Source organism: Marmota marmota, unplaced genomic scaffold (genome assembly GCF_001458135.2).
Source record: "Marmota marmota marmota unplaced genomic scaffold, marMar, whole genome shotgun sequence".
Lineage (NCBI taxonomy): Eukaryota > Metazoa > Chordata > Mammalia > Rodentia > Sciuridae > Marmota > Marmota marmota.
In genome coordinates, this window is record NW_025999853.1 from 10,405,283 (window position 1) to 10,425,079 (window position 19,797).

Consider the following 19,797-nt stretch of genomic DNA (forward strand, 5'->3'; position numbering starts at 1 on the left):
GTGGTCAGTAACTGTAGGTAGATGGGGCATAGCTCAGGGAGGTGAGCAGTGGGGCCATGCCCTGGAAGAGTGCATCTTCCCTGTGACCCATTTATCCGCCGTCTCTCCTCCTAACCCTGCCATGAGCTGAGCAGCTTTCCTCTGCAGGGCCCTTCCTGCAGGATGTCCTGCCACACTTTGGACCCAAAGCAATGAAGTCCACGGACTCTGAGACCTCTGAATCTGTGAAGTAAGTCCTAACAAACTTTTCCTCCCCTAAGCCGTTCTGGTTGGGTATTTTGGTCACATTGATGCAAAAACGAATTAAAATAGTGTCCTAAGAATCTTACATGCTTTCTTCATTCTGTATTTTTTTTTCTTATTTCTGTATGAATGTGATATTTTGGAAGATGTGTCTTCAAACCTCTGATATTCCTTCTTCCACTTGACCTCATTGTTGTTGAGTCAGTTGAATTTTTTTCTCACTTATTAAGGTATTCATCTCTAAGATTCAAGATTGGTTCTTTATCAGAAACTCTATCTCTTGGCTAAATTTCTTTTTTTTTTAAGAATTTTTTTTTTTAATATTTATTTTTTAGTTTTTGACGGACACAACATCTTTGTTTGTATGTGGTACTGAGGATCGAACCCGGGCCGCACGCATGCCAGGCGAGCGCGCTACCGCTTGAGCCACATCCCCAGCCCCTAAATTTCTTATTCATACCTGCATTGTCTTCCTAATCATTTAGCAGTTTATCTGTATTCTCTTGGATTTCATTGACCACTGAGAATTGAACCCAGAGGTCTTCTACCACTGAACTACATTCCCAGCCCTTTTTATTTTTTATTTGGAGACAGGGTCTCTCTATATTTCCCAGGCTGGCCTTGAACTTGCCATCTTCCTGCCTCAGCCTCAAGAGCACTGGTATTACAGGCATGCACCACCATGCCCAGCTTCATTGAACTTTTAAAAATCGTTCTTTTGATGGCAAGGTATTGGCACCAAATTAGCTACAGTGACATAGCCAAATCAATGTTTATAGCAGCTCAATTCACAATAGCTAAGTTATGAAACTAACCTAGATGCCCTTTAACAGATGAATGGATAAAGAAAATGGAATATTACTCAGCCATAAAGAAGAATGAAATTATCACATTTACAGGTAAATGAATAGAACTGGAGACTATCATGCTAAGTGAAATAAGCCTATCCCAAAAAACCAAAGGTCTACTGTTCTCTCTGATATGTGGATACTAACACAAAATGAGGTAGGGGGAGGGAATAATAAAAGTCCATTGGATTAGACAAAAGGGAAGGAAGGGAAGGGAAGAGAGAAGAAAATAGACAAGACAGTATAATTAATTGGACATATCTTTCCTATGTTCATATGTGAATAGACAACTAGTGAAATTCCACATTATGTATAACCACAAGAATGAGATCCTAGTTAGAATTAGTTATGTATAATATGTAAAAATACAATCTACCATCATGTATGCTTAAAAAGGACAAATAAAGGTAAATAAAAATGTTCCTTTGAATTCTGTGTCAGACATTTAATACACTTTGATATCTTTGTAATATTATGAGAAAGTTGTACTCTTTATGAGGTGTCATATTGCTTTTTCACATTTCTTGTGTTCCTGTATTGAGATTTGTTCTGGTAGAATGGATATCTCTGCATTTTTATGGGATGGCCTTTGGGGTATTGGTTTGCTATGTAATGTTATATCCATCCAGGTACTGCAATTTAATCATCCTGTAGCTTCTTTGGCTGTGGTTAGAGAGTTTGGGCACAGTGCATACTATATTGGAGTTTGTTATAGTTTGGATGTGAGGTGTCCCCCAAAAGCTCACGTTTGAGACAATGCAAGAAGGTTTGGAGAAGAAATGATCGGATTATAACATTAGCACGATTGGTGAATTAACCCCTGATGGGATTAACTGAGTGGTAACTGGAGGCAGGTGGGATGTGGCTAGAGGAAGTGGCTCATTGGGGACTCGGTTAGGGGGTATATATTTTGTATCTGAAGAGTGGAGTCTCTCTCTGTTTCCTGATAGTCACGTGAGCCGCTTCCCTCTGCCACACTCTTCTGCCATGATGCTCAGCCTCACCTTCAGCCCTGAAGAATGGAGCCTGCTGGACTGAGACCTCTGAAATCATGAGCCCCCTCTTCTACAGTTGTGCTACTCGGGGTCATTTAGTCACAGCAGTGAAAAAAGCTGACTAAAACAGAGTTGGAGAGACACACTATTTCTGTGAATTGTGAAAGAGTCAGGACATTCTAGCAGTTCTGGCAGGTGTGGTGTAGACAGCAGAGTGTGTGGGGCACGCCCTGTGTGGGTACTCTACAAAGAGGGTGACAGCCCCTGTTGGGTGATGGGTGTTTCCTTGGGCATTACTGATGTTGGCTCTTTACTTGAGTGGTACCCGGGTACTGGCTGCTCCGGTAGGAGAGGCCTGAAGCATTTGTTTGCTGATTAAACACTGTGTGGGTCCAGTTTCACAGGGAATGGGTGGAGGGGGAACCACAGCACCTCTTCTGTGGCCTTCACATTCAGTGCAGCCATCAGTGCATGATCAAAGTGTGGGGTGACCAAGGCAGAAGCCCTGCATAGATGCAGTGGAAGCAAAAGTTGTGTTATTTCTCTGCTGCTATTTTGAGCATGGTCACCCAGAAATGGGACCTCAGACTACCCTTAGCTGTGCACACCTGGGGATAAGGCATGGGCAGGGGGCTTTTCTCCCCTGATTCTTTCAGTTTCAGTGACCACCAGGACTTGAGTAGAGATGGGTTGTGGCTGGAGCCGGGTAAAATTCGTTTCAGCTGAGGTGCTTGCCAGAGCAAGTGAGTCAGGATGAGGCTAGTATTGGGCAGCGTTTCTGGATCTCTGGCTACAACAAGAGCCAGAGCGACATTTTAGGGGACTCCCCAGCAGGCCTCTGGAAGGAACCTCATATTTTTCCTCTGCCTTGTTAGTGACGGGTGTCTGGGCACCATGCTGGGAGATGGGTGGTGGGGACTGCTCAGTCAGCTGCTCTCAGTCCTGGCACCCATGTGAGACCACAGATAACCAGCCCCCTGGTCTCCGAGGGCAGGCTCCCGGATCCTCTGTTCCCCTCCATGTTGCAATCCCCCTTCCCCATACTGTAGGTTTGCGTCAGAGTCGCTCCTCAGTCTGGCTCATGAGGCAACTGCCCACCAATGCAGTGGGGTCCCAGATCTGGAATATGCAGGGGTCTCTGATCTCAGGAGTTGTTCAAACTCAGACAGTCATTCCTTTCTGAAGGTGTTTCCAGGCTACAGCACCCTGGGGGTTTTCTGGAAGATGCATTTCTTTCCTGAAGCCAGAACACTGTGTAGATTTCAGGTCTCATCTCTTTAGGCTGTGAGCCTGCAGGGCCATGAAGATTTCTGCTGGTGTCTGTCTGGTAGAGTTTTCTGGGACTCTCACTGTTACCTCTGCAGTGTGGAGACTTCCCCCCTTCCCTCTGTGGAGCCAGGGCGGGGCAGCAGGTACTGGGATACACGTCTGGGTTTTTTACAAGGTTTTCACTTTTCTGCTGTTGAATTCCAACATTCTCCCAAGGTCACTCACCTTAATATGCAACTACACACACCTGTTGCTTTCTTCTTGGAGGACGAGCAGTTGAGTGCTGGCTACCTCTATTTGGCCATCTTGTTGAATCCCTGAAAACCTCAGACTTCTATCACGCTCTGAACTTGATGGTAAATATCTTCATTGTAATTTTTCCAGGGTTTTACACATCTGTCTCCCTTAGCTCTTGTGAAGGTAACTTGGTATGTCAGTAGCTGGTCAACTTTGTGTTCCCATGGGGGGACCATCACCAGAGGATCTTAGCTGCCATCTTGTTTGGCCTTCCCATTTATCAAGTGGCCCCACCTCTTAACAGCTCCACCACCTTCCAAGAGCACCAAGCTGAAGACCAAATCTTTAATAGGTGGGTTTTTCCAGATTGAAGCTATGGCCGTTGCTGTTGTTATTGAATAATTATCATTTATTACATATTGTCCTCCAGTAAAACAAAAGCAATAAGTAGGGCAAGATTTTTGCAAGCTCTGTTTAATAGTTTCTCCAGTAGCTGGAATAGTGCTGATACCACAGAGGGTACTCACTGTGAACCCAAATGCATGCTTTTGGCCATGTGATAAGGCTTAGTGATATAAAGAACCTGCTTCCATAGGGACACCTGGGGTTTCAGTGCTAGTTCTGGCTAGATGTATATAATATTGAGATGTGTTATTAGGAAAACCTGTTCCTAAGCAGTTATCTGTGTCCCCCAACCATCCATAACCAATAGTATCAGTAATATTGTAATAAACAAGAGACCCAGTTTCTACCATAAGGGTTTAAAATCTAATAAGAAGATAGATAGGCAAAAACTGAGTAATTACAGTAACGTGTGATGAGTATCACAACTAGAGTGTTGCAGCATGTGTACCACACGAGATAAGCATTGAAAAATGAGTGATAGCAATGTACCATAAAGAACCTGACCCATTCACAGAACACTGTCCTGACCACCAGAGATAGAAGCTGAGATCTGAAAGATGAATAGACATTAGCTAAGCAGAGGGAAGGAAGGAGTAGTTTAGGTGGAGGTAATGGCATGTTTGAAAGCCTGGAAGGCAGAGAGGTGCATGACAAGAGTATTTATAAAAGAGTCCTAAGAGGTGAACAGTAACCTGGGCAGTGACCAGACTGTGGAGTATCATGTTAAAGATTTTAGAGGTTATGGGAATAAGAAGCCATTGAAGAATGGCTAGAAAAAACTGGCTAGGAAACCTAGTCACAGCACTTTGTATTGAATGATATGATCAGTTGATAGTTGTTACTGTAACTAAAATCATACTTGGGAATTGCTGCTCACCTACCTTTCTGCCAGTAATAGTCTCTAAATATTACATAAATATAACAGATTAAGTTTAGCTTGAATTATAGAACACATTAAAGTAATTTAGTTTCTGATCATAAAACATTAGTCGAATAAATGGTTAACAGTGTGTTCCCCATCCAACAGAACCAACGCCACTTGGGTACATGCTAGAATTCAAAACTCCCAGACCCACTAGAGACACCCTGAATTAGAAAAACTGATGTTGGGGCTCAGGTGATTCTAATGCATGCTGGTGTTTGAGAACGACGGGACTAGAAGATAATAATAATTAGTAAGAAAAACAAACTTAATTTACAATTAGAAAATAAACTAGATATAAATGATTTCATAAAAATGGTTAGGATATTTCTTCTTCTTTTTAGCAATATTTTGCATATTGAACCTCAACTCATCAAAATGACCACAACTTCTTAATTAGTGAAGTCTGAATTAATAAAAGCTGAAGATTCCCTCCTCAAGAGCTAATGTCTGTGCATGCAGAGTACAGCTATGCATAGAATCCCACCCAAAACTGCTTTAAGTAGTTCTCCTCCCAACCAGGAGGTTAATGGGATCTAAATTGAAGCCACTCGTGCAATTAAAACATTGTTAGCAAAACTTCCTTAATTTTTGGTTGAAAATATTATTCAATTGGTGTCTAAATCCTGACTGGAAAGATCATAACCAACACATATGATGTGATCACAGTCACTTTTAACTCCTTCACTAGGGCAAAAGATTGTATGAAGTTGAGTCCTTACACTTGGTTCTTTCATTTTGAGATAGATATTTATAGGAAAGTGAGTTTAAATTGATTTTATGCTATAAGCAAAAGTGTGTCTTCCATTTAGATTCATTTATTTTAAGAAGCACTGAAAACTTGACTGCATTACATTCTTTTAGGCAGTGGGGAAGGTGAAGGTGGGTTTCTGGACCTCCATCACTTCCAAGCTCCCTGTGGATGTAAGATTAGGCATGCATGCACAGGGAAAAGTGAGTGGGCCACAGGGTGCGATAGGAAGTCTCCTTTTGGGGAGGAAGAGCCCTGTGGACAGGACTTAACATACTTACTGAAAACTTGGAATTTTATGGTGATGACATTTAATCATCAAAGCATGAATAATTATATTTCCTTTGTTTCAGAAAACTAGAAAGTATATGGTACCTCTCTAGGAAGTTTCCATTAGAAATATCAGCTAACATAAAATTTTGACACAAAGATTTAACTCTCCTTGCTAACTACTTTTATAACTTTATTTCCAGAATCACTACTTTTTTGGAAGAATGCAAAGAGCTAATTTAATGAAAATCATAAAACTGAATTAGGATATTTCTTATATTCTTAGGAAGACTCTTAAGATTCATTCAACACCTTCTCAAACTATGGTATATACTCATTTATGCCTTATTTTTAAAATGTTCCACCATCAAGATAGAGAAAAATGTTAATCAGAAATATTTCGCTGGCTATATTGTTTATTTTTGCATGCATTCATCCAATAAAGATTTTTTTATTTTAGAAATAAATTTGTACATATTTATGGGGTACAGTGTGATAATTTGATATATGTGGAGTATGCAATCATCAAATCAGGGTAGTTCATATTTCCATCTCCAACATTTAAAGAAAATTTTTGATTAACATGTAATAGTTATACATATCTGAGTTACAGTGTGATAATTCACAATAATGTATTATATATTTTATAAATAATTAGAAGAGCTTGAAGACTCCAAACACAGAATAATGATGAGGAGATGGAAACATTAGTTACTGTGATTTGATCAGTGCACTCCGTGTATGTGTACTGAAATTCATGCCTCATAAATATGTCTACAAACATTTTATTTCTTATGAAGTTTCTCAGAGATTATAACCTCTCTAACCTGCTTTGTCTTTCTCACCCCCAACACCTAACAGCATTTAAAGGTATTTGTTACATGTTCCTTGTACCACAAACAGGAAAGGGGGATAAGTGCACTCAGTGGGATAATGGGAAGAAATGAAGAAAGAAAAGAAATGAAGGAAAGGTGGGAGGAAAGGATAAAAGAAGGAAAGAAAAGAATTGTATTCTAGATACATATCATATCAGGAATTGATTGCCAGAGACACTTTGAATAACAAAGGTGGAATTCCACAGGCACAAGATATTTCTTGCCATAGAGTTGCCTAACATTCGGTTTATGGTCAGACCAGGTAAAAGGTAATACTTAATAAACATTCACCTATTTTTCCCGACTAATGCCTTGAATGGTCCTATACCTACTTCTGAAAGTTTATTGCCCACAAAACATGAGGAGGTGCTCATAATTCCTCCATTGCACTGGGGAGCAGGAGAGCAGATGTGGATGTATCAAATCCAAGGACCCCTCTCCCCACGGCCATGGACATGGGGTGGGGCTTTAGACACTGTAGTCAAAAGTTGCAGTACTGAGTCAGGAATACAAGTTGTCTTTTTGGAGCTTCTCTTTGTATTTCTTTGGAAATTGCTCTCCTCAGGGTTGAGGAAGAAATATTTTACCCAATGACTGAACATAAAACCCTGTTAATAACCTCTTGTCTTTCAGTGTCCATAAAGTACATGTCCTTCATTTGGGCCCTTCCCTGTCTAGTATTTCACTCTCTGGAACATCAGGTCAGAGGGAGTGCAGAGAGATGAAAGTAAGAAACGGTTGAACTTCAAGTCTACCCAAAGCCACGCTGGCCAATGATTCCCATCTCAAGGGATGGGATCCTTGGGAATCAGCTCAGGTGAATCCACAGTTAAGGTGGGACAGTGTTAGTGGACATTGTAATGGGGGCATGCTCATCTTTCCCAACTGGTGTGTAGTTAAGGTCACACACACACAGAAGTAACTAAGGAAGGTAGTTGCTCTGGTTTGACTGTGTGTCCCTCAAAGTTTCATGTGCTGATAGCTTGTTCCCAGTTATCAGTGTTGAGGCGGGTGGGACCCTTAGGAAGTGGGGTCTGGTGAGAGGTGGGTCACTGGAAAGATCAATGTAGTTCTCATGGGATCCCAGTTAGTTCTTGTAATAGTGGGTCATAATCAAAACAGCAAGCCTGACTCCTGAATCTCTCTGGTTTCCTGTGTCAGCATAAGATCTTACCTTCTTCTGTACACGGCTGTTTCCCTTTTTGTTTCTCTGCCATGTCAGGTTGCAACCTGGGTTTCCTTCACTAGAGGACAAAAAAAAAAAAAAATACCCAATCTTGAATTTTCAGCCCCCAAACTATGAGCTAAATAAATTTCTTTTCTTTATAAAGTACCCAGTTTCAGTTATTTTGTTAAAGAAACATACATATATTAATGTGATGGAACTGCAAATTTGTTTGACTGTAATAATCATTTCACTATGTGTATATATATCAAAATATCATGTTGTATAGCTCAAAAATATAAAATAAAAATAAATTTTGAACACTTTAACAAGACAGATTCTGTAGTTCCTGAAGAAGACAGTAATTACAATATATTTCCTCCTCCCCAAATAGGCAGCTCCTTCCTAGAATAAGTTAGAACGTGCTAGTAGGCAGGGTCATAAAAGTAACTATCAATTATTATATTCCAATATCCACAAACTGCGTTTTCAAGCTCTTCATAGTGATTTCTAATTAATCTGTTTGATATCCCAAGAAGATAGATGGAAAAGGTGACGAAGAAAATAATATAGCTTCTCTGGAGGGTGAAATAATTTCTCAGGCGCGTTGCGGGTTTGATAGACCTCACATTGAAGGTCGTACTCTGCTATGATGCCTCTTAGTCTATGAGAAGAAAATACAACAGAATTTCAAGGACAGCCAGCTGAAAATATTCCATGTGCATAAATTTATTTTAAATTTTATTGCATCACATTATACAAGCATTAAACATGGCTTCATGTTGATGACTATTTAAATGTGAAAATTCATCATTCATGTCAGTACGTTTTGGCTATTTACAAGTAAGGAATTTCTATGTACTTTATATATCTCTGTATTTGTATGTACATATGTAGGAATATATGACTATACATATGTACACACAGAAATACATCTATGGCCATACACATAGCTATAGATATGTCATATATAATAATCTCCTCAGAAAGATCTGAAATTAAAAAAAAGAAAGAAAGAAAGAAAAAAAGTTGTAAACAGGGTCTTGTCTGTGTCATTTGGTGACAGGGAATTAGGACCACATGATGATATCCTAGGAATGTGTGTCCAGGTGTCCGAATACCCTTTTTAGCCCAGTGTCTGTAAAATTCACATGGAATCGAATGCAAAAAAGGTAGCAAACAGGCTGAAAAACAGGCCCAGTATACAAGTTCCCCTTGGTTTTAAAAACTTGAGAATGTAACTGCCCGTGACGCGCATGCTTGCTTGGTCGAGAATGGTCTATGGATAGATAGCAATTGTGTGCTGGACTGCACAGTGATCTCACAGCAGCGGGACTCCACCACCCATCCTCACTGGGCGCCCAGCCTCCCTGCGGCTGCCAGTGTCTGCAACATGCGCTGCGGTTGCATTTTTAGTCATTCACTTGAATGTGCTTTTGCACAGCTGGGAGAAGTAAACAAAATTCAGGTCCTTGGCCTGGAAATGAAGTATAACCTGGAAAGGGAAAAGAAGGCATCAAGATCTGCTGTACCCCATGGCTTCCCAGGATGTGCAATGCTTTGTCCTGAGGAGGCATTCAAGGAATTTGTAACCCCAAACTGAGTAAGGTATGGCATCAACATTATGATGCCTGCTTTACAGAGGAGCAGACTGAGTCAGAGAGCACAAGTGAAGCAACATGGCAACTGTCTTGGGAATGGTGACAGGCACAATGCTTTCAAGAAAAAAATGAACAATGGTCCCTGTGGGAGGAAAGCAGCTGGTAGGAGTGAGGCCAGAAGGAATTGCAGTGATTGATTGCCAGCCAGCATAGCATCAAGGTGTGGATAATGCCACTCAATTACGCCTTGGTCTCTGGCCACTGGAGCTCTCAGGAGCAATTCTCTTTGGTAATGTTTGTCTCCCACCAGACCCAAAGCCATCCGCATACAGTTGACCTTTCTCCTCCAAAAAAATGACCAGATCAAGAAAAGAGGTGATCAGGATGGGTAGACGGCCAAAGGCTTGGAGCACATCACAGAATCCCAGAAGGTTAAAGCAAGAATGTCTCCTAAAGTATTGTCTAGTCCCACTTCTTAACTTTTGAAAATGTGGAAGCTGAATCCACATGAATGCTCTGTGCAAAACCACACAAAAAGAGAAAGGAAAAGCCAGACATAGACTCTGGCAGACCACAACATGATGCCTAACAACAATACAAATCCTGGCTGGTATTCTATAGACTTTATTGCTTAGCAAATTTCTTATATACATTGCCTATTTGAGCTGCATACTAATTCTGCTCAATAGGCAGGCTCAGAGATGTTAACAATCTTCCCAAAGTCACATAGCCATATAGCAGACATGGTAAATTATGGACTAGCAAAACCTTTCTTGCCTTTAGTGTAGCCGAGTGTAGTTTTGACTTGAGTATTCAACATCTATGTACCACTTTTATTCCCGTGGGCTTGGGTCTAGGCTATTTTCTCCAAGTCCATCCTCATATTCAACTCATAATAACCTTTTGGACAATTAACATGGAACTGGGTTGATACACATTTATTAACTTAACAATAAATGCCTGAGCAGGTTATCTCCTACATCTTAGCCTACAGGGAAAGTAAAGAACATAATGTTCCCCTATGTATGTTGTTTTTCCTTTGGAGGCCAAAGTTGGAAAATGCCTTCAAAATCAGTTTTCAATCACACGAAGGAGAGAGAATGGAAAGGCAAGGAAGACAAAAGAAATCCTATAATAATACTAGGCTCATGGAGTATCAGAACAGAGAGCTGCTGTAAATATCTCATCACTGAGGACACTGAGGTCTAGAGAAATTGACTTATCCAAGGTTACACAGCTAATAACTGATTGGTCAGGGAGGAAGTTTCAGAACCTTTTGGTAGGATGTCTGAGAACATTATGGAGTTTTCTAACAACGTATTCACCTTAATCCATCCTACCTTCATCAATCGAAGTGCATTTATTAGGTGCCCTGTGTCTAATATTACGTTAGCTAGTTGGAAGAATAAGGATTATATTCCATAGAGATTTCGATTACTTAAAATTGTGTGGAAGGAGGTTGAGAACTATTTGAAGTCCATAAATTAACAATACAAATCAGTGTATTTCAATACATGTAGTACTGATGGCATTAAGCAGAGAAGTTTAGGAGGAATGTCAGTGGGCTGACAGTCTGGGGAAGCCTTCTTGGAGGGTATGGGTGCCGTGGATCAGGAAGCACTGCATGGGTGGTGGAGGCAAGGTCATGCTGGGTGAGATGAAAGGCTGACTTCAACCAGAAAACGGAGTGTGTTGCCCTGGATGCTAAAGAGAACCTCCTGGCTGGAGTAGAGGGAGAGGAAGGCTAACTCAGGGAACACCTGGGCCAGCTCGTAAAGGCCCTGACTGTCAGGCCAGAGTCTGCAGGGAGGTGAGAAGAGCAACCAGGAGGTGAGAAGCAGGGGAAGATCAAGTTGCAAAGATTAAGGGAACAAACTGGTTTTGGAAGCTTCTAAGGAGCTTATTTTAATCCCTGTTACTGGAACAATGGTGAGCTTTGTTTCAGCGCTTAAAGCAGCCCCTCCCATCCCCAGGCTCCTGGCCAGGGGCACACCTCTGCCCTACCTGGTCATGGCCACTCATTGTGATGTGCTTTTCCATTTTTCTTCCTCTCCTTTCGTTCCTTCTGGAGGCGCTCCAGTTCCGCCTCGTACATCATCTCCTGGATCAGGTACTTCTCTCTCCTCATGCGATCCCTCAGATCTTTGGGGAGGTCTGGGATCAGATAGGAAATGAGGTGCTTTATACAGAACACGAGGTGCTAGAAACACAACAGAGGAGAACACAACAGAGTCAGGTGTGTGGTCCATCCCTCTCTGGAAGGAGCTCCAGGGATTGGCTCAAGCAGAAGCCTGTGGGGTGTGTGGGAAGTGGGATGGGGCTGGGGAGGCAGCGGAGAAAAGACAACTGATGGGTCAGACCTGAACAGGGTCTGAGCGCTCTACCCAGGGAAGAGGGAGAGCAGTCAGGGGAGAAGGTGTGGAAGGCACCCCTGGAGAGTTCAAAGGAGACCCAGAAGATCCTACACCCTGGAATCAGGAAACCTAGGAGTGGGTCCTGGCTTGGCAGCTCTCACTATCTCACAGCATCTGTCTATCTGATAAGTCATTTAACTGCTCTGAGCCTCCATTCACTCATCTATAGAATATGTGGTACAGTGAAAATTATAAGAAGACATTTAAAAATGCTTTGTAGGTGGCCAAATTTTTTATGAAACTTGGTCGTAAGAATTATCAGTAGATCCAGGGAAATGCTCCTTTCAGTTTTTGGTAAAACTGCCCCAAATTCTTTATCTGAAATACAAATAGGTGTAACTTTAGAATCATGGTGACTTCTGTTCATCTATATCCTGGAGACCAATAAAGTACCAGATGACAATGTAAAGGCCTTTAGAGTTCTCAAGTATTTATTAACGACAAAAATCATGTTCAATGGTTGTGCTAACGATTCTTCATTTTATTTGAAACTTGATAAACTTGACACATAGATTACATACAATTCTGCCAATTAAGAAACTTTTCTGTGTGTCTCCGGTATTTTTATTTATTTTTTCAATATTTTTTAGTTGTAGATGGACACAATACCTTTATTGATTTATTTTTATATGGTGCTGAGGATGGAACCTCATATGTACTAGGCAAAGTGCTCCACCACTGAGCTATAACCCCAGTCTGCTAGTATTTTGAAATAGTTAACAATGACATGTTGAGAGGAAAGGAAAAGTTCTTCTTGAAAAGTTGAATACTAACCGAGTGAAGCTCCCTCTTTATTTTGTCTGAAAAACTGTAAGACTGTTAGGTTAAAAATATCTTCTTCAAGTTGCGTATGGTGGCACATACCTGTAATCCCAGCAACTTTGGAGGCTGAGGCAGAAGGATCACAAGTTTGAGGCTAGCCTCAGCAACTTAACAAGGCTCTAAGCAACTCAGGGAAACCCTGTCTCAAAAAACATTTTTTTAATAAGGGCTGAGGATGTGGCTTAGTAGTAAAGAGGCTCTGGGTTTAATCACCAGTACCCAAAACAAAAACCAAAATCTTCAAAAAGGAACTGACCCATCGAGAAGCTAATTTTCAGGAAAAAGCTGCTTAATATTATCTTTTCTTGGTTCCGTGGAGTGGAGAAAATAACCATGATGGAATAGTCTCCAAGAGTATGATGAAATTTTACATTTATGACTAAAGTTGCAGGAATGCCAACTATTTTAATAGCAATATTCTAAAAGATTGAAAGGAAATAGATGATATATTTTTATTGACACATAATACAAGAAATTGCTAGAAGATTATACTTTGTAAGTCTATTTTGAATCTTAGGTAATGAGTACTTATTTATGTGTTTGAGTATAAATAATTCCATGATGACATACAATCAGAGGTACCACTTGTAATATTCATTCATTTCAATGCTTCCAAACTATGTTCCTTGAATTCCTGCAACAGAATCATCGTGGAGGGCTAGTGAAAAAAAAAAAATCTTAGTCATGAAGTACCAGCATCTCTATAAATAGCAGTGGGAAACATTGTATTTTTCCTAAAGTTTAAGAATCACGGTCCTGAAATATTAAATTCAGAACCAATGATTTCTGACTTTTCCATTAACAATCAATCAGTAATGGACTTGCAAATATTTCTTGGAAAAATCAAACATTTCAATTAAAGAAAAAGAAAAGATAAAAAGCACAACATCCTATGATGATGCTACTTTTGGAAGTAGATAGTCACATTGCAAATACTCATCACTTAGCCTTTTAGATGGCTACTAGTGACTTCATTAGGTTAAAGAAAACCATGGAAATGGTTGAGAAAACTTACCTCAAACACAATGATAAAAGCCAATCGGGCTGCCAGAACGTGCCAGAACTGCAGTGTGTAGCCATAGGGCACAAGTGAATGAGGAGGGTCCCGGTAGTCTCTGTATCTATAAATGCACAAGAGAAGGTTGCATTCCAAAGTATGATTTTTCTGACCATCAGATCTCTCCCAGCCCCACTATATAGTCCTCATTCACTGGAGCAAAGTGTGAAAAGCTTCTCTATACTAGACTATCTGTTGCTTTGCTTGTCCAGCATTTCTTCTTCTGGTAAAATAATATCTCTTCTCCTCTGGGGAATCATCCATGGGATTGGACAGGGCTTGCCCCTCCCGCTCTCAACTCAAAGATGAGCCAGACTTCATCAGTAAGACGCATCATCAGTACATCTGTTAGAACCATGTGGATTATCACTAAATCCACCAGAGGTAAAAGCCTGGAATTGCTGGTGGCCATCGTAAGTTGTGTGGGGAGAGAGAGCCTGTTCGAGAATGGAGTAACTAAAACAAAGTGGAACCAGCAGTGAGGTAGGGTCCTACTGACCTCACTCATGTTTTGAGATCCAGTTGTTACTAAAGCCCATATCCCCTCTCTACTTCCTGATTTTTCTGAAACAATAAATCACTTTGTGCTTAAGTCAGTTTACGCTGGATTCTTCCACTTGCTACTAGAGTCTTTCCTAAAATATCCTCCAGTAGCTTTTGAATCAGCATTAAATTGCACAGATGTTTGTTGAGCACCTATTTGGGTTCAGGCACTATTCTAGGAACTTCAATTCATGTCTCTATTTTATCTTCACCATTATCATGGCTATCATAGATGGGAAAACTGAAAAGTGACTTGTCTATGTCATAAAGTTTCCATGCATTTTGAACCCAGTATTCTTTACATTATCTCTAGAAATCTAGAATGATTTAGAATGAATTATTGGTTGTTTGACAGTTTTGCTATGTAGATATACCAAAATTCCTATCTCAATAAAAAATTATGATTATTTGGGTTCTCATGTGAGACAGTCTCTAACTTCAAAGTCAACGCTGATTTCCATATGAAGATACAGAATAATGTACTCTGAAGAGTATCTTTGAAACATATCAAGGAGAAAAAAAAAATTATGAGCTTTCACAATTATCATCATCACAATTACCATCTTAATTAGTATTAGTGTCTATGGATGGATACATAGCAATGTGTATCATGATTATTTGTCATTAGAGTGATACTTGTGATGAAGAAATTAAGAAGGAATTGTGTTTTCTGCAGTATAGAAAACAAATGTTAATTCCTTTGCTTTAGTTATCTGCATTTCAGATACAGCCCAAGTAAATATTCTAGAAGTAAAGTAGCAATATGCATTTATCATACATATGTCTGACTATTAGACAAAAGTACATAAAAGAAAGGATCTTAAACTGTTTCTAGAGTTGTCTCGATTGACAACTTAAGCTTTTATACAATAGTGCTTACTATGGCTGAGAATTCTTTTCGATACATCAGTTTTCCTTATATATAAAATTGGAGTCTGTCTCACACACAACTCTAAAAATTTGGACTACAATTCTTTTATTATATGCTTTTGCAGAGTATTATTGCAAATGCTTTTAGTTCCTGCTTCAACCTAAGCTTACCTCTGACTCTACTGATCTTTTCCATTAGGCAGAAGTTTGGAAAAAGGCCATGGGCAAATGCCATCTGGGCCTTTTATTTTGTTTGTTGCACTGGGAACTTAACCCAGGGCCTCCTGCATGCTAAGCTCTTGCACTCTACCACTAAGCTGCACCTCCAGCCCTGTTTCTCTTCTTTTGATGTGGTGCTATGTATTTGCAAAATGACTGGTTTCCTGTTCCCTGGCACTTGTACAAAAAAAACACTTCCTTCTGCCGCTGTAGAAACAGCCATGAAGACGAGTTTCAAAGCTAATAAAATCAAAGTCATACTCTTTTAATCTTCAAAGACATTAGGTAGTCCAGTGGCATTAATGTTTGGAAGAAATTTTTGGAAGGGACTCAGAAATGTTTTCAGAAAATGACTTTTCAGTTCTTGGCTTCATTTTTACATATAGAAAGGCAGAGTATTCCCTTTTAGCTTAAGTTGATGCATTTCTTAAAGCTGCCTCTATTTCTTAAGAAATGGATGACTGGCTTGTAAACAACATTTTTCTAGCACCAGGTATAGTTACTTCATTCCCATTTTCAAACTGTGAAAATGAGAGTAGATATGTATCAGAAAGAGTGAAAAGTGAACCTCCTGGGACCCCCACCCAAGTTAAGACATAGAACGTGATCAGTGGTTTATAAATTCTTTGCTCCCATTCCCAGCCACCCTGAGAAGTCACTGCTATTCTAATTTTTGTAACAACCATCCTCTTGATTTTCTTTTAGAGTTTTGCCACCTACATAGGTTTTCCTAAATAAATAGTGCTTGGGTTTTCTCCTTGAACTCTATATAGATGAAATCACACTGTATACATTTTTCTGCAATGGCATCTTTAGTTGTGTAATATACTTTTGAGGTCTCATTTTATCCCATTTTCTATGTATCTGATAACCACAACAATATCTTTATCCTTTTCATTTCTATACATCATTAAGATCCTCAGGTGCAAAGAATTGGCCCAATCATAATTCTTAATTTTTACAACATGAATTTGTTTCATTCATGGTCCTCTTTTAATTAATTTTTATATTGATTTATTTAAAACTTTAATCATATAAAGAACTCTCATAAATCCAACACAAAGCCCCCAAACTAAAACACTACCAGGAACTTACAGATACCTCTATACTCCTCCTTCATCCCCTTCCTCTGCCTCCCCTCTGCTGAATTTCATTTTGATCAACACATATTTGTGTGTGCGTGTATATATGCATACATTTGTCTGAATATTATACTGCTTAGTTTCATTTGTTTTGAACATGACCAAAGGACACTATACTCTATAGTTGTCTGGGGCTTATTTTTTACAGTACCACATTACAAGATGCATGTAGCTAACTTTTCACTTCTGTACAACAGATTTCTGTGTGCATATTGTACAGTCCTTTATATAGTATATGTTTAGATTTACTCATGGAGTGGTCACTTATGTTTTCCCTCAGCTTCTCTAACCATGGAAGGCCTAGAAACAAAACTCAAGTCCACCCAGTGCAACAAGTTCTCTTTGGGTTAAAGTTGGCTGCAACAATCTGCATACTACTCTGGGTTCTGCCTTCATTTAGTTTTGGCTAGAGGATACCAATTTTTCTTCCTAGGTCATTAATGTACTTGAGAAGACATTTAAAAAATTTTATCCACATGTTCAGAAGTTTTCAGCCTGAGAGCTGTTTCAAGTACACCTGTTACATGACTAAAAATAGAAGTCCCATGTTTCTATTTTTCAGGATGGAATATATACATCCAACCCACCTCTGTATTCCATCCCATTTCCCTGCTTTCCCTCTCCTGAATTTCATCTTTATCATTAACACACACATACACACACACATCAATAAATATATACATATTTGTTGAATAAATAAATAAATATATATATATATATACACACACACACACAAATATATATAACCCTCAATTTAAAAACTTTGAATAAATCTGAAAATACTATTTTAGTACAGTTTTATGCTAAATAATGCTAAACAAAACATCCATAATTTAAATTAATGATAACAGCATTGACAATCCCATTCATATTAGTAATTTGTAGAAGGTATTTTATGCTATTATGTGGGACAAATAGGAAGAATTATGAGTCAGGAAGCAAAACATGAAACAAGCTCTCCATTTAATCTTATTTATTAATGACTGAAAGGTTCTTAACTTCAAAAAATATTTGGTGTTTTATTTTGAACCGTTTTATACTTGGACTCCTGTATGCCTCTAACAATCCTTGCTTGATCACTCTATGTATGAAACGGTCTCATGAGCACATGGAATATCTATTGAAGCAGGGAGGCATCAACTACTGTTGCTTGGTTGCTTACTTCCCAACCAGCTTTCAGCAGGGAGCAGGACTGTACTATTTTCCAGCCACTTTTCCTCATTTGACTTGTTCATACATGTGGAAGGAGGAAAGAAGTCATCTGGTGTCACCTGGCAGTCATTGGATCACCCGTGACGTGGTATGAGTATTTAAAGGGGTGGACTATGTGGTGTTGCTGCATAGCAATGGGGCCCACCTGGCTTCTCTTTTGATTTCTTGTCCTATTGGAGCTAGCTGTTCATGTCCAAGGTCATTGGACATTCATGTCTCCATTGTCTACATGATGAGTATAGAGTGTGTCACTTGTTCTTATAGGCCAAACCAGTTTCCGCCCTCTAGGGTCTAGCTTCTTAGACTGGGACTAAGTAAACAAATCTGGGCTTCTGTAAGTCCCAAACATCTAGCTTATATGCCTGTGCCCATTTCACTGAGAAGCCTGTGCTCATTTCACTGAGAAAAGAACTGTAGGCAAAAGAAAGAGAACGGGCGAATATACTTTTCAGAGTGTAGTTAAGAGGGTAACTTATAAAAGAAGGGTCATCTCATTTGGGCTCACAGAAAGCTGAAAATTCCTATCCCAGGGCATTGTTTATTAACTCCAGAAAGAACTACACTGGAGCTTCAGTATTACAGCTCTTCCCAGAGAGTCCTTTCCAGGTCTTTGCGGCATGTGGGAGAGTGTTACAGAGTGGCATGTGGTCCCTTTGCTAATGAATCTATTTAAAAAAAAAACAAAACACTGTGATGAAAGTTAGGAGCCTTGAGTTCTACCTCCAGTCTTGTTGTGTCTTTTTAGACAAATCAAATACCACTACTGGGTCCTCTGCTTCCCATGCTGTCAATGAGGGGTTGAAGTGGCTCATTACATAGTCCCTCTATCCAAGGGTCCTCATGTTTTTGCTACTGGGAAAGCACAGAATATCATGATGGGAAATCCACAAAATTCTCATGACATCAACCAAAGTAGTAGGAGAAAAGATGCATTTGAACTTGATTCATTAAGCTTTTGATAAGTGATTTTTCTCATCTGGGATAATACTTCCTACCTTTGAAGGTTGATGTAATTATTAAATAAAATAACAGTTCCTGGCATATGGTAGGTGCTCAACAAATTCTTGTTCACATAATATTGAATAGGTAAATATCAAGAGGAACAGCTTGATTTCCTCTTAGAGGGGGAGACAGAGTGACAGTGAACATGTGTTGCAGAGGCTACTGAGGTAAAATCTGCAATCAGCTGGGACTCTGCTCATACATCTGAGTTGTTGAACATTTGGATGTGTCATGTTTTTCAGTATGGACAAGAGGGAGAAATGAACCAGGACAAGTGCTCTCAACAGCTGTCACTCAAACCACCTGTTCTTGGATCAGCTATATAAGTCTTCACCACTATATTATCAGTTTTCCCCTTTAAACCAGAAGTTCTCTAACTTCAACTGCACCTGGGTGCTTTACACTACTGATATCTGAGTTTCAGCTCCTGAGAGTCTGTTTTAGTTGGCTTGGTTAGCACCCTGACAGGAGGTGTTTTTTAAATTCCACAGGAGATCTATAAATGCACAGTCAAGGCTGTGAACTACCATTTTAAACCCACTCAACCAGAAAGGGGTATGGGAGCAAAATCACCCCTTGGGAGACCTAGCCCAGCTCTGGCAGAGCCACTCTCAGAGTTCTGCACTTACCTGCAGTACTTGAGAGGAGTCCCTGAGAACTCACTGCCATCAGATTCAGGCTCAGACCGGTTCTCAAAGTCAGAAATTTGAAACACAGACAAGCTGGCATTCACATAGCCAACCATGCACCTGAAAGAGAATACAAATGTTATAATTAGAACACTGATCAGCCCTCCACCTCTAATTCACTTAAGGTTTTCTTCATAGAAGTCCCCGCAGTTGCAAGTGCCTTGAGCTACCCCTACCTTGTCGTAAGAACTGAAGCTGGGATTTGCTGAAAAGCCCTGGGCATATTGAATCAGGAGGGAGTCATTT

The 19,797-nt window shown here is 39.9% G+C and overlaps 1 protein-coding gene across 5 annotated transcripts in view; it reads right to left on the reverse strand.

Moving 5' to 3' along the window:
* Positions 1 to 8,685: 8,685 nt before the first annotated feature.
* Positions 8,686 to 19,797, reverse strand: part of Ano4 (anoctamin 4) — a 372,166-nt gene continuing 361,054 nt past the window's right edge. For all 5 annotated transcript variants that reach the window (XM_048803237.1, XM_048803234.1, XM_048803236.1 and 2 more), the window contains 4 exons: positions 19,492 to 19,611; positions 13,833 to 13,938; positions 11,586 to 11,781; positions 8,686 to 9,475 (listed from right to left, as the gene is read on the reverse strand). In XM_048803237.1, the coding sequence (XP_048659194.1) occupies positions 11,590 to 11,781; positions 13,833 to 13,938; positions 19,492 to 19,611 (418 nt within the window). In that variant the 3' untranslated portion in view covers positions 8,686 to 9,475; positions 11,586 to 11,589. The remainder of the gene's footprint in view (positions 9,476 to 11,585; positions 11,782 to 13,832; positions 13,939 to 19,491; positions 19,612 to 19,797) is intronic.